Raw genomic sequence first — 26,972 nt, forward strand, 5'->3', positions numbered from 1 at the left:
AGACAGAGCCTATTTTAGGTCTCGTTCCGATTTTTTCTTATACGAAGAGGCAGGGAGTTAAAGATGTACTCGGAGCTTAACTGCTAGTTTAGGAGGGCGCGGGAAAAACACAGCTAGGGCCGTGCATTTAGATAATATTCATATTCAACGAGAAAGCGAAAAAATTCTCCATAGCCTTTAAATAATTAAAAAGCACATCGCACTCACTTATGTCTTCAGAACGTGTCTTTTCGCCACGTGACATTAGCTCAGATGAGAAAAAATTAAGAGAGAGATGAAATCATAATATATTTTGCAATAGCTGCAAGTTTGACACCTGGCTGTTTGACAACATGCCAGCAACGCCCTGTTATGTGCGTGTGAATAGTCTGAAATCTCGCATTAGCTCCTTCTCATCTTCACACGTCCCTTCCTCTTTCTAAGTGTACGGCAACTCGTCGAACTCTGCAGTTGTTAGCGCAACTAGCAGTTGCACTAACACACTAGCACTGAGATAATGTTGAATGTATTAGCTTCTGTTTATGGGGTGCAAACAGTTTGCATCATTATACGCACAATTCAAGCACCGAGTGTGTCTACATATAGAAACCGTCCGCACGCTCGAATCGACCGTACAGTACGGCTCATTGGTTATTAGATGCGAAGTATCTTAAGGCGGAGCTCAATCCGGTGGTGGTGGTGGTGGTAGAGCACTGCACGGGCCGATTTTTCCGGCCCGGGCCCGGCCCGGCCCGAAAACGCCATGCTCTGGCCCGCCCGAGCCCGGCCCGGTGTTCCTAAATGTGGCCCGTACCCGGCCCGGGCCCGAAAGGTTTGGGTCCGGCCCGGCCCGGCCCGGCCCGTTTCAGCTAGTTATGCCTTGAGCATAAAGGAGGCACTGTCCAGCCTACGGTTATTGTGAAGATACCTGCCGCACACAAGATATTTTCTAGATTGTTTTAGGAACTTCTTTCATTGTCACAACTTTCACCGGTACTGTGTATACTTTCGGTGAATTACGCGCGTAACACTCTTGCGAAATGATTGCAGGGCAATATAAAATATAATTGGAGTCATAGCTGGCTCTTTCATGTACGCACGCAGTGCTAACCACGCAATCTCATTTTTGCATTTCAAAGAACAACTACAAAATATAATACCTGCATAAAGTGGAGAAAACAGCATGGCAGACATTTTTAAATTGAGTCTACATCAACTGCATACGAGCTAGGGCTGTTGAGTAAAAGTAGCAAGTCTCCTGCAAACCTCATCTATTGCACAATGCAATGGGGAAAAAACGTGCTCTATCTGCTTCTGGGAGGAATACGCCAGGCTGGGCAGCGTTACATAAATTAAAGCTGTCGTGTTGACTCCTCGGCAGGCAACTGCACCCAACCTACACTATACGTTTTCGTGTTCAAAACAATAAGGTTCTTTGTCCCACCCTTCTCCCCGAGTCACCGCCCCCGTCACCGCCACTCGGGGAAACGAGTGTCTCTATGGTCTGGCGCATCACCACTAGTAATGGGAGAATCAACAACGGCGTTTGCCCTGGGATAAGAGTCGCTCCGCATCTTGCACTTAAAATGCACGAAAAACAGCTCTTGAGATATTAATGACTCACAAGTCGTGTTGGCCAGTCTACGGGCATGCGAGCGTAGCTGCATACTCGAAATGTTTCCCTAGATACCAACGCGCACATCTTATACACAGTAATCTAGGCAGTTTACCGTTCTTTTCCTTACACGGTACCCAAGAACGTCTTTCACTCACTATAATGGCGGAAACTTATATTGGGCGTTTTTTGAAATCCCATGTAGCATACCGATGGAGCAAAATTGTAGACGTCTTGTACTGTGCAATTTCTATGCACGTCAATGCAGTCCAGGTGGTTTAACCCTTTCGGCCCTGGCGTCCTATAAAAAGGACACGAATAAAAATTGCTATAAATTGTGACAAATTACTAAAAAATTCAGAAATGTGTTTGTGGCATTCCCAATACACCTGTGCAAACATAGTGAGTATATTTTCCATTATCGTCTTCCTCGGAAGTCTGCAATGTTGAAAACGAGAAGGCGGAAGGTGAAAAAGACGACAAACGCCGCAACCAAATATTTGATGACATTTTACTGAATAACAATTTTTTCTGTAGCTATCGTAATTTTCTCTGTTGTGTCTAAAGTATTTGACGGCTTATCTACAAAGGGGGATTTCCCTAACATTTCCGCTTAGGCCGCTGCAACGAAAAATCTCCATGTCCTAAATATAGGACACCAGGGCTTAGTGGTTGTGAGATCTTTGAATGCATTGCATGATGACCCGGAGCCGTAGCGCTTGTGTCTGCTTCCAATTTCTTGTTATTCTCCTCGGGAAATCAGCCTGCATTTTTTGCTAATTTGCAAGGGGGTCCGAACAGCGAGATTGTACATAACTGATGTGAATACATTTGCTGCAGTGTATGAATGATGCATGAGAGGGCTTGAAGATAACGAGGATGAAGTCCAGTTCCATCTGCTTGCCCATGCAGGCACGGGCGACAATAATTGCGGCGCACCAAACGAGGATTCGGCAACCTATTATGATGTTAGATCTTACAAGGCGTCCAATAATTAGATAATGGCCATTCAAGTGCATTGAAGAGCATTGTTAATTTCTAAGGGCTCGTTTTCTTTGTTATACACAATATTAATGAGCACTAACAGACAATAATGCCAAGGAAAGTATAGGGGATGTTTTTAGTAGTAAATGCAAGGTAAATGTGAAGAAAGAAAAGTGGACGAAAAGATAGCTTGCCGCGGGCAGGGACCGAACCTGCGACCTTCGAATAACGCGTCCGATGCTCTACCGACTGAGCTACCGCGGCGGCCATCCCTCCGTCCACTTTATAGGGTATATATGTACATTTAAACGTGGGAGCGTCAGTCAGCGCCGCCAGTAGCCATGACGGCGAGTGTGGAACACTCTTTTTTGTCTGTTGGCGTCACGTAGCACGTGAACTTATTACGAGCTGGCAGCTGACCAATAATCCCTCGCATACCACCTGAAAGCATCAAGTCTGCCAGAACGAGACCCTTGCTATGAATGAAGGAAAGAAGTGTTAATTTCTAAGGGCTCGTTTTCTTTGTTATACACAATATTAATGAGCACTAACAGACAATAATGCTAAGGAAAGTATAGGGGATGTTTTTTAGTAGTAAATGCAAGGTAAATGTGAAGAAAGAAAAGTGGACGAAAAGATAGCTTGCCGCGGGCAGGGACCGAACCTGCGACCTTCGAATAACGCGTCCGATGCTCTACCGACTGAGCTACCGCGGCGGCCATCCCTCCGTCCACTTTATAGGGTATATATGTACATTTAAACGTGGGAGCGTCAGTCAGCGCCGCCAGTAGCCATGACGGCGAGTGTGGAACACTCTTTTTTGTCTGTTGGCGTCACGTAGCACGTGAACTTATTACGAGCTGGCAGCTGACCAATAATCCCTCGCATACCACCTGAAAGCATCAAGTCTGCCAGAACGAGACCCTTGCTATGAATGAAGGAAAGAAGTGTTAATTTCTAAGGGCTCGTTTTCTTTGTTATACACAATATTAATGAGCACTAACAGACAATAATGCTAAGGAAAGTATAGGGGATGTTTTTTAGTAGTAAATGTAAGGTAAATGTGAAGAAAGAAAAGTGGACGAAAGGATAGCTTGCCGCGGGCAGGGACCGAACCTGCGACCTTCGAATAACGCGTCCGATGCTCTACCAGTGTATCAATAGGTACAGGGCCATCATTCATCAATATTGTGTATAACAAAGAAAACGAGCCCTTAGAAATTAACACTTCTTTCCTTCATTCATAGCAAGGGTCTCGTTCTGGCAGACTTGCTGCTTTCAGGTGGTAACGAGGGATTATTGGTCAGCTGCCAGCTCGTAATAAGTTCACGTGCTACGTGACGCCAACAGGCAAAAAAGAGTGTTCCACACGCGCCGTCATGGCTACTGGCGGCGCTGACTGACGCTCCCACGTTTAAATGTACATATATACCCTATAAAGTGGACGGAGGGATGGCCGCCGCGGTAGCTCAGTTGGTAGAGCATCGGACGCGTTATTCGAAGGTCGCAGGTTCGGTCCCTGCCCGCGGCAAGCTATCTTTTCGTCCACTTTTCTTTCTTCACATTTACCTTGCATTTACTACTAAAAACATCCCCTATACTTTCCTTGGCATTATTGTCTGTTAGTGCTCATTAATATTGAAGAGCATGGTGTCACGAGTGCAAAAACTTGCTAACGCAGTAACTAATATATGGTTGCTGGCATGCTAGCTTCACAACCATTTTAGATGTAAAGAGAGTAAAATAAATAGCAATATCGAAATATCCCCATATTTCCTTTCACAACCACTAAGCCCTGGTGTCCTATATATAGGACATGGCGCTATTTTTCTCATACACTGATGGGATGCTCAGGAAAGATTATTTTCGTGATCTTGAGGTAATAAAAAAGCAATCTCAACAAGAAAAAAATTATCTACCCGTTAAAAAAATTTCAGGGCTGAAAGTTAAATTACCCGGAGCCCTCAACGACGGCGTCTCATATAGCCTGGGTCGCTTCGGGAAGTTAAACCCCACAAAACAACAAAAACAAAGCCACACAACGTACACACGCAATTATACCTATACGTATGAGACCCGGGCCTAATACGGGCCTGGCTCAGGCCCGAGCCCGACCCGAGCCCGAAGACAAAGGGCCCGAGCCCGGCCCGGGCCCGATCCAAGAACCCCTTACCCGGCCCGGCCCGGGCCAGTGCAGTGCTCTAGGTGGTGGTGGTGGTGTGCGGCGTGACCACCCTTACTGCGCATGCGCATACCCTCTCCACAACCTCCTCTCCGCTCACCCTATCCCCTCCCATCTCCACTTTCCCTCTCCACTTTCACTCTCCCCTTCCCCTCTCCTCTTTCCATCTTTCCTTCCCCCTCTCCCCTCCTCCTTTCTACTCTTCCTCTGAAACGCGGGCTAGACATGCCGAAATTCTCTCCTGCGCAACGCCGCGATGAGCTCGAGCGCATGCGCGTCTCCTCCCCGTCTCTCTCCTCTCCTACGCTGCCCCCTCTCGCCCGCGTGTCGACCGCGTTCCCCGCTCGCCCTGTGAGAATTAACGGCCAGGCTAGATGGAAGATACGACGCGCGTAGCGTCCCTCTTCGCATTCCACGACGAGAGGTCGGTAGCATGCCCAACGAACGCCAACGGAACGCGATCGTGCAAGTGCTCCGGCTTCGCATCGCCTCATGGTCCCCTTTAGCGGGAGATGGTGTAATTTTTTTTATAGTGACAAAGTGCTTATGTTTACAGCACATGCATGTTGATCGCTCGTTTTGGACTCAATTACAACGGCGCGTGTCTCTCGCAGCCTGCTGCTCAGCCAGATTCGGATTCGAGTGGGCGAGTACGACTTCTCGAGCGTGCTCGAGCCGTACCCGTACGCCGAGCGCAGCGTCAAGAAGAAGGTGGTGCACCCTAAGTACAACTTCTTCACCTACGAGAACGACCTGGCGCTGGTCAAGGTGGACGAGCCGTTCGAATTCATGCCCCACATCGCGCCCATCTGCCTGCCACCTGACAACGAGTCAGACGACCTGATTGGCCGCAACGCCACCGTCACTGGATGGGGACGCCTAAGCGAAGGTACGCCGCGCGTGATCGACGGTACAGTGTTGACATTACATGCGTTTGCACACTTTTGTAGCTGAGAGCCCGCAAGCTGGCAACTGTGGCTTCTGAAGCGAGCCAACCACATCTGACAATTACTGACAATCTATGCCGCAGTGGTGAAAAATCTAGTACGCCTGATTCATACGCACACTTTAGCTATGTCCTATCTTCTTTTCGTTTGAGAAAACAAGCGCAAGACTAAATACTTTTTTATCGAAGGCGGTAGTCTTTCCCATGAAATTTTAACCTTCCCCCACTGACCTTCGCCTTTGCACTATTATCCATGTACTGTATAATCAACCAGACGTTTTACTGCTTATCGCTGCCTTCTCTATCGCTCTTTGTAAATCCAGCTCAGAAACCTTTTGTCTTGTGTTTATAGTTTGACTATAAGAGTAGGCATGTTTTTACGAAAATAATCTCTACTTTTGTTTGGGTTCTTTTCTTTATAAGGCATATACCTATCTTACCCGCAAAGGGATGTTACTGGAGCCGTGCCGCTTCCAAACCCTACGCTGTGGTTGCTTGGTTGAAAATGGAAGGGCTCTGGGTTCCTTTTTACATCTACCTTTCTTCTATAGCCTTCGCTACATGGCGTGCTTAAGTAAATGGTCCATTTACACCTTAAATGTATTACACAGACGTTATCTACCTCATTTCTGCTAAGCTCCATACAGCATCGTCAACGCACACTCATGAGTGTTCAGCAGGCCGCACCATACATTAGATATAGCTTCAAGAGCATAGGTACCCAATCTGCGGGTAGGTCTCAAGGTTCACAACCGACATTAGAATCTCGTGAATCAAGGTTAAATACAATTACATTACTAAATTTTTTGTAGTTCCGGAAAAGTGGAAAAGCATAGGCATTACTGACAAATGGGTACAAGCGAGAATATGACGCGAGATTCTTAAGCCACAACGATATTAGGGCAACTTTGAGGAACTGTACAGCATCAACTAAAGAGTTGAAATCCTGTTAAAGCAAAACAGGAGATATAAACTGAGAGTAATACAAGGGTACGCTCCAACGTCCAGCCATGATGACGAGAAAGCAAGACATTTCTATGAGGATGTTGAATTAGCAATGCAAGAGGTACGAACCAGTACACTCTTGCCAAGGGCAACTTAATCCGAAGGTAGGACGAAAACAGGAAAGAGAAGAAGCAATGGGTAACTATGGTATCGACTTTATGAATCATATGGGGAGACACGATAGCGGAATTTTCAGAAAGAAATTGAATCCGCGTCATGAGCACCTTAGCACATTAAACAGAAAGTATGCATAGGAAAGCTCCAACAAAAGAAACAGAGAATGAAGATGAGTTCATAATGTGCAGGGATCCAAGAACGATACGGGACATAGAAGTAGCTAGCGAGGGAAAAATCAGTGAAGTTCGTGATGGCCAAGATCACACTCAACTATCAAGAGAGCAAGAACAAGATTAATCTCCAAAACAGGCCAGCTTAGATGTAATCAGGGTAAAAACAGAGGAAATTATGATTGCACATGAGAACGAGTACAACCCTTTAGAACAAGCAGAAAGCGATGGCATAGAGTGCGTGAACGACACCGTAACTTGAGTAATTTCCGAAGCTGCAGTTGAAACTGGAGACAAAAAACTAAAAGAACAAGTACGCAAGCTATCTCACAATGCTAAAGACAGTAAAGAAACGACAAGAAATCAAAGTGACTACACCAAGCAATAATATAGACTTCGCTGAGCTGTCAAAACTGATTCATAAAAGTGAACTTAGTTATGTACGAAACTATAAAATCATGGATATAGAGTCATCAGTAAAAAAGGGTGGCAGTGTCAAGGCAGCTAAAAGAAAATTGTATGGAATATACCGCAATGCGTGTAGGAGCAATGGTATTCACAATTTTAATGATTGTAAAGGTAGTTAAGGACATTTATTAAGTACAGTACAGCACAAATGTAAATCGCCTTACTTTAAGCGAAAGTAAAGTCGAGCACGAAACCGATGTCTGAAGCGTGGCTTAGCAATACGTTTTGTTGGGCTAGTTGGTTCATGACTTCTGAAGGAAAAAATTGTAGCGCAGAGCAACACACGGACAGACAGAGAGGACGGGACTGGCGCTAACTTCCAACTGTGTTTATTGAAGAAACGTACGTACATATATAAGGAACACAAGAACAGCAAGGGAATGACACTCGCGATAATCAGGCACAAAACTAAGGGGGAAACACATCTATAAGCATTGTCAGCAGAAAATCATTTTTTGGCAAACATTGCATAACAAGAACGCTCTATGACTTTGGCGGTTGCACGCGTGTTCTACAGATTGCAATTTTAAAACTGCTAGATGAAGGAAAAAGGACAAAAGAATAAGCAAGAAAACTTGGAGATTGTTCATAAGATTGGTTCTTACATGGCGATAACAACGGTTCTACATGAACAGAAACTAGGAGGCAATGCGTCATACGTAAAAGCGATGCTTCAGTATACAACACAAACGACGAATTGCGGGCGTAACCAATCAGAAAATCCAATGAACGAAAAACAAACAAGAAAACATTTTTTTTCTCTCTCTTTTTTCTCTCTCTAACGGAAGCGCGTGTGCTACTGCCAGCAGAATTGTAATGAAAACGACAACAAAACTTAAAGGTCCAATGGGGTGCGTCAAAAAATCAACAAGAAATAACGGCAACAAGACTTAAACGTGCAAAGGGGCGTCAATAAAACAGCAAAAATGAAAGTAAGATAACCCAAATGAGGTGAACGTTAAACATTTTACGCGAATACGCGAATACCATAACCACTGTATACAGAGATTCCATAGTTACTCTGCTCTTCCCCGCGAAAAGCTGGAAAATCCCGATCGAAAAAGGAGCTCGACAAGGAGACACGATCTCTCCATTATTATTCCTTGCATGTCTAGAAGAAGTACAGACGGGTCTACTGTTAAAGGGAACACTTGCGTTTCGGGTATGTCCGAATCTCGCTCTCCTACAAAAGCATAGTGGCTTACATTTGCATAACACTACTGTTAGCTGACAGTTTCGAACCCTTATGATAGACTAGTAACGTGCACAAACAATCTTTCCTCATCCACTAGCCATTAAGGGGCCAACAAGATGAAAGTTGCTCATTCGAGTGTTCCCTTTAACAGTGGACCGTACTGTACATAAACGACTAGATTGGGAAGAACTAGGAACAAAGAATATATGTATTAGCAATTTAAGGTTTGCAGTTGAGATCGTACTCTTGGGCAAATGGCTGCGACGAACTGCAAAAAATTATTGAAGACCTAAACCGAGATAGCGTCAAGGTAGGTTTGAAGATGACTATGCAGATGACAAAGATAATGACAGGTGGTCCGATGAAAGAACGAGGATTTGTGACTGTCAACCGGACCGATGAAACGGCATAACAGTATGTCTATGAAGGTCAAACGTCAACATAGGAGCCTACTCGTGTAAAGGAAATTCACCAAATAATGAGGATTGGTTGGTGCGCATGAAATGTACTTTCTCAACTCGTGACCGGCTACTTACCACTGCCACTAAAGCGGAATGCGTGCAACCTTAGTATTTTGTCAGTTCTGTCATACGGTACACGAATCTGCAGATTAACAAGGAAACTATAGCGAAGAATTGAAAGACCACACAGAGTTCGAAGGAACGAATAATTATATGTGTAACTCGTAATAGAATAGGAATACAGCGGAATATATCAGAGAACAAAGAGGGGTAGGCGACGTTCTAGTAAACATTAAGAGGAAAAATAGACCTGGGCAAGCCGCCTCATGAGAATGACAGGTCCCGTTGGTCAAATAGAGCGTCGGAATGCATACTAATGGCTGGGAAGCGCGGCTAAGGACGGCGAGCAGTTAGGTGGAGCGGTGAAATTAACAAATTTGCATGCATGAAATGGGATCAGCTGGCGCAGGATAGGACGGATGGGGAGCAATGGGAGAGGCATTCGTCCTGCATTGAACATCAGTTATGCTGACTTTGCTGCTGATGACGATAACGATGAATTGCTACTATGACGTTTAAATGGATATTTCCGTGCAGTCATTACGTTAAAACTGACGGGCAAATAACGCTCCTTAATAGCTTATTGGTCTCTTAGCGCGGCGCTTTATCTTAGTTTCTCTTACAAATAGGCACACTTACAGCCCTCGCGCTGAAAAACTACACGATTTGGTCTAATTTCAGAGCATCTCTATATTGAGGCTCTACGCGCAACAGGAGGGGAGTGCGGTTAGTTTTTCCGGCAAAAGACAGTGAACTGGAGGCCACTCCAATATATACATGGGCGTCCGGAGGGGAGTGCAAGGGGGAGCGGCTGCACCCCCTTGGAATTTCGGATAATATTGTTACGTGAATGAAGACTCGGTAGACTGTAGTCCGTAGATTATCTACACGATATATTTACAGGAGTGGTTGCAGCGCTGACCGGTTCAGCCAAGAGCCCGAGGAGAGAGAGATCTTCCTTCTCTTCGTCCGGCGCACACGCGCATGGTGCAAGGGGCTGGCAGTATGCATGTAGCATAATCCCCGGCGGCAGAAGCGCCGTCTCGGCGCATCAGATGTCAACGTCACTGGGAGAGTGGTAGGGCTTCAAGCGTGCGACATGTACGATATCGCTGGCCGGTGTGGAAGAGGAAGGCGACGAGGCGACAGGAGCGATTTCATAAGTCACCGGGGTTACCGCACGAACGACTCTGTATGGACCTGTGTATCGAGACATCAGTTTTTCCGACATCCCAACGTGACGGGTGGGCGACCACAGCAGGACCAAGGAACCTGGCGAGAAGTGCACGTCTCGGTGTCTGCGATCGTACAACCGCCGTTGGTTTCCTTGAGAAGTCAAAAGGCGAGTGCGGGCGGTTTCACGTGCATGGGCAGCCCTGGTGATAGCGTCAAGGGCATATTCACTGGTCGGTACTGCGGGAAACGGGATGGTGGTGTCCAGGGGCAACGTTGGTTGTCGGCCGAACAACAGAAAAAATGGAGAGTAACCGGCAGTGTCGTGGCGCGAAGAATTGTACGCAAATGTCACGTATGGCAAAGCAAGGTCCCAGTCGGAGTGGTCGGAGGAAACATACTTCGCAAGCATGTCTGTAAGTGTTCGATTGAGACGCTCCGTGAGGCCATTTGTCTGCGGATGGTAGGACGTAGTAAGCTTGTGCCTCGTTTCACATGACCGCAGAATGTCGGCTATGACCTTCGACAGAAATGTGCGGCCACGGTCCGTAAGCAGCTGGCGTGGAGCTCCATGTTGCAAAATCACGTCGTGTAGGAGGAAGTCGGCGACATCGGTGGCGCAGCTTGTTGGAAGAGCTCGTGTGATGGCGTAGCGCGTGGCGTAGTCTGTGGCCACAGCTATCCACCTGTTGCCAGAGGAAGACACGGGAAACGGGCCAAGTAGGTCTAAGCCAACGCGAAAGAACGGTTCTGACGAAATGTCAAGGGGTTGAAGGTACCCGGCGGGAAGCGTCGATGGTGTTTTGCGGCGCTGACATTTCTCACACGCCGCAACATATCTTCTGACGGAGCGTGCAAGCCCTGGCCAAAAGAAGCGTCGGCGGATGCGGTCGTAAGTGCGCGATACACCAAGGTGACCGGCCGTTGGAAGGTCATGAAGTTCGTGAAGGACAGCCGAGCGGAGGTGTTTCGGAATAACAAGCAGCAGGGCTGGTCCATCTGGGTGAAAACTGTGGCGGTAGAGTGCACCATCTTGGAGGACGAACGAGCGATGGGACCGGTCGGTAGACGATGATTCTAGGCGTTCGATGATAGTACGCAAGGACGCATCACGGCGTTGCTCGTCGCCGATGTTTGTTAGTAAGGAAAGTGAAAAGACGCAAGCGTCGGCGTCGGTGTCAGAGATGGTGCTCGATTCATCGACCGGGTAGCGAGACAGGCAGTCTGCGTCCTGGTGTAGGCGGCCCGACTTGTACGTCACTGTGTAGCTATATTCTTGGAGTCGCAGAGCCCAGCGACCAAGACGGCCAGTAGGATCCTTTAGTGACGAAAGCCAACAGAGCGCATGATGGTCCGTTATTACAGAAAAGTGCGTGCCATATAAATATGGGCGGAACTTCAAGACTGCCCAGACAAGAGCAAGGCATTCACGCTCTGTAATGGAATAGTTGCGCTCGGCAGCTGTAAGGAGGCGGCTGGCGTACGCGATAACGCGGTTGTGTCCCTGTTGTCGTTGGGCTAGGACGGCTCCGATCCCGTGACCACTAGCATCGGTTCGGACCTCCGTCGCAGCGGATGGATCGAAGTGGGCCAATATAGGCAGCGTTGTCAAAAGTGTGACGAGGCGAGAAAAAGCGGCGGTTTGAGCGGGACCCCACGTAAAAGGCACGTCTTTCTTCAGAAGTTCAGTGAGTGGTCGAGCGATTGTTGCAAAATCTTCCACAAACCTTCTGAAGTAGGAACAGAGTCCCACAAAACTCCGGACGTCTTTGGCTGATTGGGGTACAGGAAAGCTCGTGACTGCACGAATTTTCTCTGGGTCCGGCTGCACACCTGAAGCATCGACGAGGTGGCCCAAGACTGTAATCTGCCGGCGACCGAAGTGGCACTTCGACGAATTCAATTGGAGGCCAGCTTTGCGGAAGACGTCAAGAATAGCTGCCAAACGCCGAAGGTGGGTTTCAAATGTAGGCGAATATACAAGGACATCGTCGAGGTAACAAAGGCAGGTTGTCCATTTGAATCCTTGTAGCAGAGAGTCCATCATACGCTCGAACGTGGCTGGGGCGTTGCACAGACCGAACGGCATAACCTTGAAGTGGTAGAGGCCATCGGGAGTTACAAACGCAGTCTTTTCTTGGTCTTTCTCGTCCATAGCAATCTGCCAGTAGCCAGAGCGTAGGTCTATTGAAGAAAAGTAGCGCGCGCCGTGTAGGCAATCAAGAGCGTCGTCAATTCGGGGCAAAGGGTAAACATCCTTTTTCGTAATTCGATTAAGATGGCGGTAATCAACGCAGAAGCGCCATGTGTCGTCTTTCTTTTTAACCAGCACGACGGGAGACGCCCAAGGGCTCGACGAGGGTTCAATAATGCCTCTGGCTAGCATCTTGTTCACTTGTTGAATGACCGTGCGCTCTGCGGCAGACACCCGATATGGTCGGCGGTGAATGGGAAGAGAATCACCGGTGTTTATGCGGTGCTTTACAACAGAAGTCTGGCCTAGTGGTCGATTATCGACGTCAAAGATGTCGCGGTAAGAAGCCAAAAGGCGGCTTAGAGCGGCTGATTGCTCAGGTTCGAGGTCCGGGGCTATCATGTGACGTAATTTCATGTCGAGGCGTGTGGTATCCGGCGGGCGACAAGGAACATCTGAGCACACGTCCGCAGCGAAAATGGTGACGTGGTCATCTGATAATGATCGGAGCGTGGCGACTGAGATGCCTTGGGGTAGCACTTGCTTCGTGAAGCCGAAATTTACAACAGGGAGATGTATCCGGTTAGCGGCTACGGTGACAACGCAGTGTGGTACAGTGATGTCGCGCGCCAGAAGGACATCAGCAATAGGCGTGACGACATAGTCCCCGTCAAGCACCGGTGAAGACGTTGCCATTTCGACGAATGTCAGGGCTTTAGGCGGCATGCGAATAAATTCTGTGGTACAAAGGCTGTTCTGGAGCTTGGGGCTAGTATCGGGCAGAAGAGGAAGTTCCAAGCAAAGAGTACCGGCAGAACAGTCAATCAGGGCAGAATGTGTCGAGAGGAAGTCCATCCCTAAGATGAGGTCGTGAGGGCAACTGGTGAGCACGGTAAAGAGGACGGAACGTGGCGGCCGGCAATGCTTATTCGAGCGGTACACATTCCTGTGACGGCAACAGTACCGCCATCGGCGACGCCTACGGCTTTAGTTGTAGCAGGCGTGAGTACTTTCTTAAGTCGACGGCAGAGATGCGCACTGATGATAGACACCTGAGCCCAGTATCAATTAACGCTGTCATAGAAATACCGTCCACTTGCAGATCAATTAAGTTCGTGTTCGTAGGGAGCGTCAACGGAGGATTTGGTTCAGACGAAAATGATGCAGCACTACCTCCAGGAGCTGCACGACCTAGTTTTCCGTCCGGGACGAGACGTAGTTCGGCGGCGATGAATGGCGGCGTGGTTGAGGCGACGGGGAACGACGGCGTTGGGGCGACGGTGACCGAGCAGTAGGGCGGCTGTTGGGTGCGTCAGAGGCAGCGTACGTACGGCTGGGCGGATACCGGTGAGGTGCAGCGTATGGGCGAGAAGGCGACGAGAATTGGCCCCAATAAGGCGGCGTCCAGGTGGTTCGGCAGTGACGGGAGACGTGACCCACCCGGTGGCAGCGGAAGCAGATGGGCTTGTCGTCGGGAGTTCTCCATTCCGATGGGTTGCGGGATCTTGGAGGGAAATAGGAGTCGTTGCGGGGTGCACTCGTTGACGTCGGTCGGTATTCGGGTCGAGAGACGGAGCAGGCGACAGGGAAACCGAGATTGGCAATTTCTTGACGCACGACGGCCTGAATAACAGAGACCGTGGGGGGTGCTTGGGCAGCGGCTTGGTCAAAGGGAGGTGTGTGGAAGGGCGCTGGACTTGCGGCTTCAAGCTCCCGTCGAACGATGCGCGTCACATTCTCCTCAAAGGGTGGTGTGGCGACGAGATCGGAGCACGTTGATGTGACAGCCGTGTTCGGTAGCCGAGCGAATTGAGGCAGTACGCGGCGGCTTTTCGCCCTTTCGAAGCGGCGGCATTCCTTAATGATGAGGTCGATGGTCGACACATTTGTGTAGACGAGCAAATTGAAGGCGTCGTCCGCGATGCCTTTGAGTACGTGGCCCACCTTGTCAACCTCGGACATTTGTTCGTCCACTTTTCGGCACAGCGCGAGTACGTCCTGAATGTACGAGACGTACGACTCGGTCGATGACTGGACACGGGTGGCAAGTTCTTTTCGTGCTGTCATTTGGCGACCGGACGGGTCCCCAAAGATGTCGCGTAGTCGCTCCTTGAAAATGTCCCAGCTGGTGAGCTCGGTCTCATGGGTCTCGAACCAGACAAGCGGGGTGCCTCCCAAGTAGAAGATTACGTTGGCAAGCATCATGGTGGGGTCCCATCGGTGAGTTTGGCTAACACGCTCGTACATGCTGAGCCAGTAGTCAACGTCAAGGCCAGCTTGGGCGGAAAATGTACCGGGGTCGCGGGGGTGGGACACCGTAAGGTACGTTGTGGTGGGCGCCGCAGCTGGAGACCGAGACGAGCTGTTGTCAGTGGTAGCCATGGCCGGAAACTGGACGGTGAGGCCGCTGCGAAGCTTCGTGGTGAGGACGGGGAACGTTCCACCTCCACCAAATGTTACGTGAATGAAGACTCGGTAGACTGTAGTCCGTAGATTATCTACACGATATATTTACAGGAGTGGTTGCAGCGCTGACCGGTTCAGCCAAGAGCCCGAGGAGAGAGAGATCTTCCTTCTCTTCGTCCGGCGCACACGCGCATGGTGCAAGGGGCTGGCAGTATGCATGTAGCAATATTTTTCTATACCGTAGCAATAGGCTACACAGTTTGATTAGCACACTCAGGTCCTGGCCTTCAGGATTGCAATTCAATTTCTCACGTTACACACTATCGACTAATCTTGCCTGTCATGTCACGGCAGTGAAAGAAAGGCTGGCAGATGACCCCTCCCTCCCCTCCCCGCCGCCTTGCGGATGCACCCCCCTGCAAAAAGTTCGGCGGACGCCCTTATATATATATATATATATATATATATATATATATATATATATATATATAACTGGAAAATGTGTCTTGCTGCGTAATAATATCCGCCTTCTCCGGTAATCCGCTTGAAAAGCCCGAAGCCAATTATATGACCACTGGAATATCGCATATTAAATATGCATTTAATGTCGCCCTGCATATTAAAACATTATTTGAACTAAAGAATACAAAACAATGCTGACGGTAAGCCTCTAACACTAGCTGCTGATATGATTAATGAAGCACTCAACCACCAACTGCACGCGTACGTAGAGGCACCGCGTCTGTTTCTTGCTGTAGATGATATATATATAATGCATATTTAATATGAGATATGCCGATGATCATATAATTGGCTTCGGGCTCTTCAAGCGGAATACCCGAGTAGGCGGATATTATTACGCAGCAAGACACATTTTCCAGTCGACAGATGCTCACTAAATATCTTTTATTACTCAACTCAGTGAGCATTTTTAACTGTATTATTCAATCTTAGCGGAAATGCATACAAGATTACTGAATGGTATTCGCAAAAGTAGCACCGCTTCTTGCTAATAATGTTCAATGAGGCTGTTAATTGAACGAAATATTTTCGGTACCTGATTCGTTCCATGCTTGATTCGGCCTTAAACAGTGTCCCTCGCACTTGCCTATCACGTATTTGGTAGATACAATACATAACTACAAATAGTTGTGACATCCCCATTGCGTCCCATGAAACGCGGGACTACATTGCAACACACCTTTCCCATAACGAAGCTTAAAAACAAGCGACAAGTTGCCTTAACCATAGAAACTTCCACGTACAATACATCATTCCTAATGACATCATAATGGATAAAATAGAATAGGATGATGTACGACAAGATATGATAAGATAGGAGGTGAGAAGCTTATGGATGCCAGATTCCACCAATGCTGCACACTCCACTTGATTAGTTTTGCAAGGACCACTATACTGACTTATTCTTGTATTATGATCTGCATAATGGAAGTAGGGGAAAATGGTAGAGGGAAATGTATGAATTGAGCAGTGAAAGCGAAAGCGCTTTCTGTGTCTGTCTGTCTGTATCTCCCCGTACCTAGCGCCAGTGCAAGAATTGCCCGGCGAAACATTTTGTGTATGTCAAACACTCCACCGCAATAACGGAAAGATTCAAGGCCATATATCCTACAGGACGAAACCAGAAAAAGGCATACGAGAAACTACACCATGCCGCATCAACGACGACCGCAGGGGAAAACGTGAAAAGCTTTTACAGAATTGATTTCGACGCTTGAACGAAAACGTATGCTGTTAACTTCTGATAATACATAATTAGGAAGACTGCGAGGTGTGACACAAATAAAAAAGTGAAACAGGTCCAATAAATCATTGTAGTTACAGAATCAGTTTTCCGTGACATTATCACCTGCATAGTTTTCTCCTTCAGCATTCACACACTTCTGCATTCGGTGCTGCCATTGCTGGTAACTGTTCTGGAACGAGGTTTTTGGGAAGCCGTTCAGGAAATTCTCCGTTTTTGCCTGAACCTCTTCAAAATGGGTTACCTTTAAGCAACATTCAACTTTAACACAAAAAAATTGGCGCACAGAGGCAAATCAGGTGAATGAACAGGATGCCCCACCGCAGTAACGTTTTTGCTGGTCAGACACTGCTTGACAGATAGGGCCGTGTGAGCGGGTGAATTCTCCTGGTGCAACAGACATCAATCCCACAACTATGGCCTTTTTTTTCCTAATTTTTTCACGAAGTCTTTTTAGTACTTCAATGTAGTGTTGTTTATTAACAGTCTGACCACTGGGAATACACTCAATTATTACAATTCCGTTAATGTAGAAGACAACTAACATTGCCTTGAATTTTGATATTGACATGCGTGCTCTCTGGGTCTTGGGGGTCCTAAAGGCTTATACTGCATTGACTGACGCTTACTTTCTGGGTCATAGGTAAACATCCATGTCTCATGACATTTTACAACAGGTTCGAACAAATGTGGCCCGTTTGCAATGCGTTCAAACATGTCCACACACACGTCTTTACGGCACTGTTCTTGGTCATCGGACAGAACTTTTGGAACAACCTTCGCACAAATCTTCGTCCTTGTAATTCGTCAATTAAAATGCGTCGGACAGCCTCCCGATCCAAGTTTGCCAACTCCGCCACTGCACGAACACTTAATCTTACGTCACCACGTATCACATCACGAACTTTGGCAATGTTTTGGTCTGTAATCGCTGACCTTGGGCGCCGATCACGTTCATCATCTTCCACACTGTCCCTTCCGCCTGAAAACCACTTATGCCATTCAAACACACGTGCACGAGACAAAGCTTCATCTCTATAAGCCAAGGATAACATTTGACATATTTCCGTGGCTGACTTCTTAAGTGCCACAAGATACTTGATGCTGGTTCGCTTTTCGGTTTTTACGTCAAACACTTTCAGGCAGAATACGGTTGTACGTGTTCACTCATTGACGCAGCACTGGCGTGATCGATTAAGTCGAAACTGGCCGCATGGATATAGGAGGTGTGTGGGATGACGTCAGCAAAACAGTTGTTGCCAACTCCACTTTTTTTCAAGCTACACACTTAGTCTCTTTTTTTTTTCGTATAATTCTCGTATAATTCATCTACTGTCGTTTGGAAATTCGTGTAGTGTTATTTCTTTTGTTGTTCCTTTTCTTTTTTTGTTTTTCATAGGATTGAGTATTTTGTACAACATGCAATGCAGCCGTCCCGAACTCTTAGAACCTCGCCGCAGGAAAGCCGCGTGGTGTGCACAAAATGTGCACATGGAACCCCTTCTGACTCCAGAGTCTCGTTGTGCTGATCCCTCAGAATCTCTTTCACACGCGTCCAGGCTGCCTGACCCTTTCCCGAATGAGAAACAGCGAGAGGACTAAGGAAAACGCCGCCCCCGGATATGGCGCTGGTCATGTGGTTCGCTGACATCTCGGCGGCTTCTTTTGGGTCCTACATACTTTCCAGAAAAAAAAAACAGCGGTAAACATCACTTGGTTTTGCCCCTAAAGCACTATGCGTTGTTGAACGTGCGCACTGTTTGCCCCTCTGAGTCGGCATGGTCTTTGAAGATTGGAAGCGCGTAGTTTTCAATTGTTAGCAGCTTCCGTGGTTGACGCCACTCGGTACGCCCAGGGACGCAAACCACTTCGCATCGGCGCTTTCCACTGACTTCCTGAGCGTTCAGCACCGCCCGTCATCAACCCGCCTAGAGTGGGCCGGAGGTTAACGATCTGTGGGGATGGCAACCCCACCGCAAATCGTTGGTACTCATAAGTGTCGCCATCAACGCTTTGTTGGAACGCGCGTTCACTCAGCCGTCCCGACTTTCAATTTTTTTTTTCGCCGTGGATATCCACGTCCTTCGTGTCGACGTCGCAGTCACAGACACAACAAGCCTCGGGTACCGCCTATTTCAAGGAGGAAGACGATGGACCCCTTGGGGTAGCCACGTTGCCGCCACGTGCCTGCGGCATTGTTAAGCGTGATTTATCGGTGGCCAGTTTAGACGGCAGCCAGTTTGCAAGGCGTTCTCTATGGACAATGTCAAGTCGTCTTGCCTGTTCCGCAGCAACACTGTTCTGAACAGGAAAGGCGGCAGCCACAAAGCGGCACGCGACATGGCATATCAGGCACGGTCAAGAATCGAAGTAGTATCACACACCGGAAACATAAAACATACGAAGACAAAGTAATGATAATAATATAATCACAATAATTTCTGGGTTCTGCTCGCCAAAACCACCACGTTATATTGAGGCGCGCCGTAGTGGGGAACTCCGAAATAAGTTTGGCCACCTGGGTTTTTTTTTAACGTGCACCTAAATCTAAGTACGCATGTATGTTCTAGCGTTTCACCCCCATTCCTGGCCTGCGCTGCCGGGAATCGAACCCGCGCGAAGACGGAAGTAGAATCGCTGTATGCCAGCCACGCGGCTTTTAGCAATGCACTGAGCCTCAAGTCTAGAAAAGCGAGAAATGTGAGTGGCCGTTTGAGGTGGCTATGAAACTATGCATGTGTTCAATAGACGCTTAGAGCTAAGAGCTGGGAGATGACTCTCCTTGTATATACGTACGCAACCTTAGAGACGCCACACAGCCTTCTTGGGAGCAGTACAGCGACACTCCGCCGTATTTACAACATTTCGATAGTGTAAAAGGGAATATACTTATAATAAAAACCCCGATGCCGTCGTAACATGATAGTGCATGGCGGCATGCTTAATTAGGTCTTGTATTTTTGGCGCCGGATTGACGGTGCACCTTTCATGTATGTGCAATGAACGTTGACCGACTACTCAAAACCATATTTTTTCGGAATGCCATGCGCCTCTGTATACGGCGGGCGCGAGGGATACCTTAACCATAAGCTACGCGCTAAAACTTCAACGCGTTTCCCCATAAGCGCTGTACACTCTAAGAAAAAAAAAAAGAGTATGTGCGACTCCTTCCTATAAGTCCTGGCTTGTCACGTATATGACTCTCTTTAAAGATGCACGTTACTCTTCGTGGATCACGCGACTCTCCGAAGAGAGTATAGTGATCTACCTAGAGAGTTCACGTGTCTTTTTAAAGATATTCATATACGTGACCATAGGTCGGCAAAAATATTGGCACTCACTTGGACTCATTCAAGAAGTATATTTTGCTTTGAGAGCTCACTCGTACTCCGACCCACCGAAATTTTGCTCAGCTGGACTCGCTCGTACTCAGACTCACTAAACTTTTTCTCATCCGGACTCACTTGGACTCAAACTCACCAACATATTACTCAGCCAGATTCACTCAGACTCCGACTCACGGCTTCACCGGAATCTGAGTGAGCCTAATAATAATATCTGGGGTTTAACGTCCCAAAACCACGATATTATTATGAGAGACTCCGTAGTGGAGGGCTCCGGAAATTTCGACCACCTGGGGTTCTTTAACGTGCACCTAAATCTAAGTACACGGGCCTCAAACATTTTCGCTTCCATCTAAAATGCAGCCGCCGTGGCCGGCAATCGATCCCGCGACTTTCGGGTCAGCACTCGAGCGCCATGACCACTAGACCACCGTGGCGGGGCTCTGAGAGAGCCTGAGAGTTGACGCGTGAGTCCGCTGGCGCAAAATTAGCTTTTCCGATCCTGGTGTAAATGCTCTTTAACGCCAATATCTCACATAATCGGTGCTCTACGATACGCTTTTTGATCTTGTATCTTCATATACGGGTTATCAATGGTTGCAATCTAGTAAGGACGTTTCTTATGTAACATGCGACTCACACGAGATATTTCTATCAAGAACGTCCCGTGAAAGAATTTGGGGGGAGGTCATGGCACCCCCACCCCCCAAACTCACGCCTCTGATCAATAAACATTGATGTGGCGCATGAAGGATAGTGAGTTGAGGCATGTGCGAATAGATTTTAGTATAAACGTAAGCTCATATTTTCTTCAACTAGACTCGCTCGGACTCAATCTCACCAAAATATTACTCACCCGGACTCACTCAGAGTCACGGCTCGATCTGAGTCTGAGTGAGTCAACTCATGAGTGAGTTTGCCGACCTATGTCCAGAACTCGCAAAAAAGAGCCAGAGGAATATCTTTTTCTTCCCTTACAGTGTTTATTGAGAATGACTACTCGTTATTCGAGATAATTGTGGTGTCAGAAGACGTCTTCGTTGGTCTATGTCCCATATGGCGTTGCGAGCAAGTCTATCAGCCGCCTCATCGACCATTCCGCTTTTCTTTACCCCTTTCTCTGTAGCCCTGGTGTAGGGTAGCAAGCCGGATGTTTTAATTCTGGTTGACGTCCTTGCCTTTTCTTCTTTTTACACTTCTATCTCTCTCATCAATCATTCGTTTGCCATATCAAGTATGGTGGACGAACTGTGTGTGGCAGCACAATTAATTCAACATCTAGATGACGCTATCAAAGTAATCTACGTTAAACAAGATAGATTTTGTGCCCATTACTTCTTTCATTTCCTTTATATTTTACGTCATTCTGGAGATGGATGTTTGCCCGCATTGCAACTTTTTCGTTAGTTAGCTTGGCTGTACATAACAACGGCCTATGGTTCCTGACAGGCACACGTCTGCATGTTAAAACTAAGTCGGGCTGAGTGAAACACATCATTCAATTTGTGTTGATCCGTGCAAAACAATACAACTTGATGATATCATGATTAAAAGAGCAGACATGTATTTTCAATCGACTTAAGATATTTAAGACTTCAGTGCTCGCGAAAAACATGGTGGCACACGAGTATCACGCATATAATTCCACGCTGTCCAGTACATCCAATCTGACGACATTTGTACACATTTCTAATGCAACTTGTACACATTTCTGCTGCAAGTAGGATGATGATGCCACTCTGTTTTGTGCAATAACGTGAAATATTGTAAGTGGCTTTGACTTGAAATGGCACTGGCCATGAAACGTACCATCGAAAAAAAAAAGCGAATTCGAAATTTTGTAACGCAGGTATGAATGTACATCACCTTTTATATCGTTGAAAGTGTACCTCGAACCAAGAAACCAGCTGGTACTGGAGAATGTTTTGATCTCAGCTTAAAGAAATCCAGATAAGCTGTTGCGTAGGTCGGTAACTGCTACCCTGTAACACACAGACATTGCTACTAAAAAGTGCTTTTAAACACAGGAATATTGCTAACCAATACGAGAATTTTTGTTTTAATTTATTGTTCCGGTGAGAATGCCGTCTCTCCTAAGTACTGCTCTCGTTTCCCATTTAATGCGTTAGGTGTTCTTAGCGTTTGCGTCATCGTAATCTGTTTTGTTTTTTTAAGATAGCATGCCTTTTGGCAGGATTACGTCACATTCGGATACGCTTCATCAGCTTTGGTGATGTGCTCCTTGATATAGGCTTCGCATGGTAAAAAGAGTAGTCGACATTATAATATAATGCCAAAATCTTATTTCGTGTAAAAAACAAAACAAGACATTAAATTACCCAGTTTCTAGACGAGACGTGGATATCACAAACGCAGTTTTATAAACCAATAAAACACTTTACTGTCACAGAGACCAAGGGGTAAAGATTAATAAATATCACACGCGACTAAGTGTTTCTTATCTCATTTTAAGAGCATCTCAATGTACTCAGATTAATGACCCATAGTATTCCTTTTTTGTGTCGTTGTCTCATTGTGAATATTTGTACTAAGCCTATACCACATTGTTTTCGCAGGTGGAGTGCTCCCGTCTGTGCTGCAAGAAGTCAAGGTGCCGATAGTCAGCAACGAAAAATGCAAGAACATGTTCCTCGCAGCTGGCAGGCACGAGTACATACCCAACATCTTCATGTGCGCTGGCTTCGAAGAAGGCGGCAGGGACTCATGCCAGGCGAGTGTTCATCGTCAGGCACACTGGATTTTTTTTTTCTGTTCGCCGCACATTCGCAACCCGTCACAAACCCAAGAAGCGAATGGAGTGTTGAAGTTCCTAGACCGTTTTACAGGTGCTCATCATTTGGATCTACGTATTGAGTAATTCAAGCAACTCATTTAATTATCCTGTCATGCATTTCGGAAGTCTATGCCGTCGGCTGCAAAACTTTGAAGAAGCTATGGCTTGTTTAACCGCGAAAAACCCGGACTTGCTGTCGCACATATTGAATGACGGTGTTGTTGTTTCGACATACCATCGACTCGCTTACACCACCTAGTGAAAAGAGGGCTATATAAACGCCAGGAAGATATATTTATTATGAATTATTCAGTCTCACAGAGACGCTTCGGTGTCGCTTAAAACTACCATCTGACAATCTCGCACAAAGCGACCCCATGTTTTCCACTTTGGCTAGCACGGCTTTCGCCCCGTTGAAACGGCAAACCGCGTGGCATGACAAATATACGAGTGCGTTAGTTACAGGATCTCTGCTTCAAAAGAAATTGCTGGATGATTGACTCTTACGTCTGAGATATTGGCTATTATGTCAGTCAATGAAATTCTCAAAACTATACGCAAGCGCCGTCATGGGCGTCGGCAGGATTTTGTCTCGGGGAGGGGGGGGGGGGGTTGCAAACTCTCGTTGCATTGCGGCTGGGGGAGGGGGGAGCACTCGAGCACTCGTGTAGCTTGGGCGGGGGGAAGCGCTGGTGTGGCTTGACGGGGCCAAGTGCCCCTTTTGCACCCCCCTGCCGACGCCCATGAGCGCCGTAGCTTAAAAGAACCTAGCTTTCCTTCTTAACACCGAAGCTGTTTAAGCTGTCAGTAACTTCTGCTCCGTCGTAAAAAACTATCATCATCATGAACCGGTACGCACTCTCTTCTTCCTCTTTACAGTGAAGCTGTTTAAGCTGTAGGTAACTTGTGCTTCGTCGTGAAAAAATCCTCAGGTTGGTATGCGCCATAGTAACTGGGCAAGCCCCACTACCGTGTACAGCAGGTGCGACTGTCAAACGAAAACGAACACGTGAAAAAGAGATAAATAAAAGAGAAGGAAAGAAAGAAATATATAGATAGAAAGAAATCGATGGAGAGAAAGAGGAGAAAAATAGAGAAAAATAACGCAAATAAAGACATAGAAAGGGAGAGAAAGAACCAGAGAAGAAAGAAAGAAAGAAGGAAAGAAAGAAAGGAAGAAAGAAAGAAAGAAAGAAAAGGAAGAAAGAGAAAGAAATAGATAGAGAGCGAAATAAATATAGAGAGAAATGAAGAAATAGAAAAATAAAAGCGACAGATACAAAAAATGAAATACAAGACGCATTGACAAACAGAAAGAAAGACAAGAAATAAAGAAAAAAATTGTTTTTCATTAAAGAGCTTTCTCTCTCTCTCTCTGAAGAAAAAAAAGATAAACAAGGAAGGCCACCCATCTCCGCTCTTCCCTCAAGCTTGGCACCACTAGTGCGAAGCTGCGATAACTTTTTTTCATACGAATCGCACCCACACATCACCACAGTAAAAACGCAGGAGGTCAGCCGCAAAGTAGGCAACGACTACCATCGTTGTCTATCCCGAGTCCTAGAAAAAGCATATTGCCGCAGATCCTCTAACACCTCGTTGTTAATCTGAATAATCAGTCCTTTTCATGCTAACTTGTGTGTCTTGTACATCTTAGAAAAAAAAAAGGCCAGCCTTTCCGATTTCTTCTTTTGCCATCCGAATAATATTCTATAGGATCTCATACATCTTCGTTGTAAAGTATAACCTGCGTAGTGTAAGTTGGTCAATTTTGTTGCTCAAGTTCTCACTCTTTCATTCCGGTTTTCTTTATCCCACTCTCTGAGTAAGTATTCTCTGTATAAATTAAATAACTATAGAGAAGAAGCGAAACCCTGCCTGACATATTTTCGAACTTTAAGTCAATATATGTTGCCACATGTGTCTTAACAAGAGCTTCTTGCCCGTTGTGCGCGTTTTTTCAGTAAAATTATGAAGTATTTGAGGATTGGACGTTTTCTGGGATGTACCCAGAGCTTGTAGCGGTGGCAAAGTCAAAAGTTTTGCTATAGTCGACTAAACAGAAGCGCAAATGTTTTTTGATGTTCTTTATTACTTTTCATCAATAATCTCATGTTTGGAATAGTAGCTTATACCACGCCCTTTTCTGAACACTGCTTGCTCTGTTGCCATCTCTGTTGTCGTGCATTGTTCTAGCCTATTTTTTTTAATATGTTGAGAAGGAATTTGCTAATGAGATATTAGGGAAATGGTTCTGGGTTTTGAATATTATTCTAGGTCTCTATTTTTATGCAGTGAAGTAAAAATCGATGTTTTCCAGTTCATTGGCCATTCTGCTCTCCTCCAAATTTGTTGTCATAATTTAATGGTGACTTTTCCTGACCTTGGTCCAAATTTTCAACTATTTAAGACTATTTGATTTCAGGTTCGGAAAGGTGTCAGCCAGGCTTTTGCTCGTTTTCTATATTTATTTAGTTTATGCTGAGAATAAGTACTCGGAAACCGTGATAAAGAAAATCGAGATGAAATTTCTGTGAAATCTCATGCACTTGTGCATTCTCTTTCAAAAACACTTAACTCCTATAGTGATTCGGGTGAATCAGTAGCACAAACAAAGCACTAAAGGAACCTAAATGAATCTTTTAGCGAGTTGCATGAAATCACGTCACATATATCACGCACTAGGTTATCTGTATCGTTTAAATGATATATGTCATTTGGTCATCTTACAGCAAACACGTGGACTTATAGAAGCGTTGGAAGATGGATGAACCAGAACACTTGCGTGAAGGAGGCGAAATCATCAGATATCAACCAAGACATATATATATATATATATATATATATATATATATATATATATATATATATATATATATATATATATTATTTATTTATTTATTTAAGATGCCTTACAGGCCCATTTAAGGGCATTGAGTAAGGGGGGCATCAGTATATACATTGCAATAAAAATACCGACAAAAAGTAAAAAACAAAGAACAAAAAATACAAATGATAAACAGCAAGGTTCAACAAAGTTATACAATAGAAAAACGCAACGAAATCAGGTTATCACGAAAAGTTTCACGATTAGAGATGGATACGATGTGATCTGGAAGGCTGTTCCAATGTGCTATGGCTCGAGGTAATGGTGATGAGTTAAATGCCTGTGTGTGACCATGAATGCGCATGAAACTACGTGCGTTGTGAATGCGTCGAAATGTGCGTAGAGGAAGATGAAGCGGCAAACAGTGGAATTTGTTACTGTATATGTACCTATGAAATAAACATAAAAGGGCAATGACGCGTCGTTGATCCAGTGACATGAATGCAAGGTCTTGTTTTATTAGGGTGATGCTTGAATGATAGTTGTAGTTACCGGCGATGAATCTCGCGGCCCTATTCTGGACGGCTTCCAACGTACGGATAAGGTAATTTTGATGTGGTGACCATGTGGATGAAGCATACTCTAATTGTGGGCGAACATAAGCTAGATATGATAATGCGCGTACGTGAGAAGGAGCGTTGCGCAAATTTCTGCGCAGATAGCCGAGAGACTGGGAGGCTTTTGAAGAAACAGCTGCTATGTGCGTAGGCCAAGATAAGTTTGATAAAAGGTGAACGCCGAGATATTTGTACGATAGTGTGGCTGAAACAATGTTATTATCAATAGTATAGAGAAAGGATGAATTAGTACGCTTTCTAGTGAACGAGATTAACTTGCATTTAGAGGCGTTAAGGGACATCTGCCAAGCTTCGCACCACCTGTAGGTTAGATTAAGGTCATGTTGGAGAGTGTAATGATCGTCAATAGATTGAATTTTGCGGTAGATGACGCAATCATCCGCGAACAACCTAACTGTGGATGAAAGGTTAGCAGGCAAGTCGTTAATGTATATTAAAAAGAGTAATGGACCCAGTACACTGCCCTGGGGAACACCAGACGTGACATCGCAAATGTTAGATGAAGTGTCGTTAACCACCGTGAATTGCTGACGGGATGGCAAGAAGTTGCGTATCCAAGACAGTGTTAATGAATCGATACAGAGAGAAGACAATTTAGAGATTAAACGACAATGAGGGACAGTGTCAAAAGCTTTGGCGAAATCGAGAA

The 26,972-nt window shown here is 46.1% G+C and overlaps 1 protein-coding gene across 1 annotated transcript in view; it reads left to right on the forward strand.

Annotated features, from left to right (window-relative positions):
* The window catches only part of LOC119394316 (serine proteinase stubble-like), a 121,961-nt gene that overhangs the window by 90,674 nt on the left and 4,315 nt on the right, over nucleotides 1-26,972 (forward strand). Inside the window, exons 6-7 of the mRNA XM_037661605.2 lie at nucleotides 5,375-5,649; nucleotides 22,641-22,795. Of these exons, the coding sequence (XP_037517533.1) occupies nucleotides 5,375-5,649; nucleotides 22,641-22,795 (430 nt within the window). The remainder of the gene's footprint in view (nucleotides 1-5,374; nucleotides 5,650-22,640; nucleotides 22,796-26,972) is intronic.

The sequence above is a fragment of the Rhipicephalus sanguineus genome, chromosome 5 (assembly GCF_013339695.2).
Source record: "Rhipicephalus sanguineus isolate Rsan-2018 chromosome 5, BIME_Rsan_1.4, whole genome shotgun sequence".
Classification (NCBI taxonomy): Eukaryota; Metazoa; Arthropoda; class Arachnida; order Ixodida; family Ixodidae; genus Rhipicephalus; species Rhipicephalus sanguineus.